General features: G+C 67.2%; 1 protein-coding gene across 1 annotated transcript in view; it reads right to left on the reverse strand.

Annotated features, from left to right (window-relative positions):
* PDX1 (pancreatic and duodenal homeobox 1) overlaps positions 1-899 on the reverse strand; it is a 3,637-nt gene extending 2,738 nt beyond the window's left edge. The window contains 1 exon segment of the mRNA XM_005417673.2: positions 366-899. Within this exon segment, the coding sequence (XP_005417730.1) occupies positions 366-762 (397 nt within the window). The 5' untranslated portion in view covers positions 763-899.
* Between the last annotated feature and the right edge of the window lie 857 nt (positions 900-1,756).

Below are 1,756 nucleotides of genomic sequence, written 5' to 3' on the forward strand. Positions count from 1 at the left end.
CTCGGAGCACACCGCGCCCGCGGGGACGCTGTGCTGCCCGAGGAAGCAGCTCCCGGGAGGCGTCACGACGTCCCGGCTTGGCCACAGTTAGTTAATTGGTGAAAAATAATTCGTTAATAATTGCTGAGGAGCAGGGAGCGGTGAGCCCGCCGGCGGGGGCTGGAGCGCCGGCTCTCTCCCCGGCGTTCAACCCAACACTAGCAGCCCTAGAGCAGTGGGTCTGCAGAGGCTGGCAGGGGGAAAAGGACCCTCCAGGGCCGCTCCACACGACATCCGAGCGGTGGGAGAAGGACCGGTGCAAGGGAGAGCTACTGAGCCCCGACTGGGACAGAAGAGGGGGGGCAGAGGGATGCGGCGGGGCTTACCGGTCCACTGTCCCTTCCAGGCATGCGATTTGGTGGACTTCATCCAGGCGAAAGGCACCTGCACTCGGGGCTCCTCTACAGCCCCCGTGTCCGCCCCGTCTGCGAAAGGCAGCGCGTCCTGGTGGGGAGGAGGAAGATGAGGATGGTGGTGGTGATGGTGATGAAGGTGGGAGACCCCGGCATCCTCAGTGATGGGGGGCACCTCATAAGGTGAAATGTCTGGAGGGCTGCCTTGCTCGAGAGCCCCTAAGGCGCTGGAATAAGGAGTCTGCTGCTGCCTGCCCATGTACAGGCAGGCGGGGGGGGTGGGGGTGTAGTCCTGCGCTTGGGCTCTCTGAAACGCGCACGCCTCCTTGTAGAGCTGCGCCGAGGCGTAATACTGCTCCTCGGTGTTCATGGCGAGCGGGGCCGAGGGGGCTTCGCAGCTTAGGGACACATAAGGCTGCTCCCGCTGGCGGAGCCCGGGATGCCTCTTTGACAGCTGGCGGCCCCGCCGGGCCCCACCGCCCTGCCCGGCTCCCGCCGCCTCCCCATAGGCGCCTCTCCCCCACGTGAGCCCTCCCGCAACCCTCCGGGGCGGGGCGCGGGCCGCAGGAGGCCACCCGGAGTGGCCCTGGTCCCGCAGCCCCCTTCCTTCCCCTCAGCCGGGCCGGCCCCAGACCCCCTAGCCTTCTGCTGTGGGTGAGGATCCCGCGGCGGTGGGACTGCGGGGCCCGCCGGGGTCAGGGGACTGCGCCGATGCGCGGGGCGCTCCGGGGCGGATGGTGCTTAAACTCATCTTTCCCCTCTCCCCTCCCTTGCCCAGAAGCTGCTGCTCCCTCAGTGAGCCCCGGGGAGGAGAACCCTCGGAGGGCCGGGGTAGACTCGGCTCCTGGAGGGGTTTAGCGACAGGGCACTTTTGGCTGTGAGGGCATCTCCCCTAGGGATGTGTGTGTCCAGGGACGGGCAAGGCGCTCCCTCGGGGGTACCCGTGTTCCGGAGCCCTGGGCGAAGGCCAGCACCGGCCGGTGGGGGACCACAATGCTATCACCAGAGCGAGCGATAGGCAGCGGATTGTTTGTCCAAGAGGTAAATTTGGGAGCCTTCCCCGCGGCTTGGGCTGCAATGTGTTGACCCTCGGAGATAATGCGCTCCGAGCTGGTGCCGGTTGACTTGGTGACGAGGTTATGAGGAGGCGGAGAGCTACCGAAAGGGACAAAGATCATTTCCCTGCCTGCCTGCGCTCGGCCCGGCCGCCGCTCTCTCCTACTCGGGTGCAGGCACGTTTCCTATCGGCCCGCCCGGCTCGTCCCGGCCCGGCCCGGCTCGGCTCGGCCAGTGGTGATGAGCGGCGAGGCAGGAGGGTTCCCGGTCCCTCGCTCCTGCGCCCTGTTCCGCGGGATCATAAACCC

Source organism: Geospiza fortis, unplaced genomic scaffold, assembly GCF_000277835.1.
Source record: "Geospiza fortis unplaced genomic scaffold, GeoFor_1.0 scaffold16, whole genome shotgun sequence".
In the NCBI taxonomy this organism is placed as follows: domain Eukaryota; kingdom Metazoa; phylum Chordata; class Aves; order Passeriformes; family Thraupidae; genus Geospiza; species Geospiza fortis.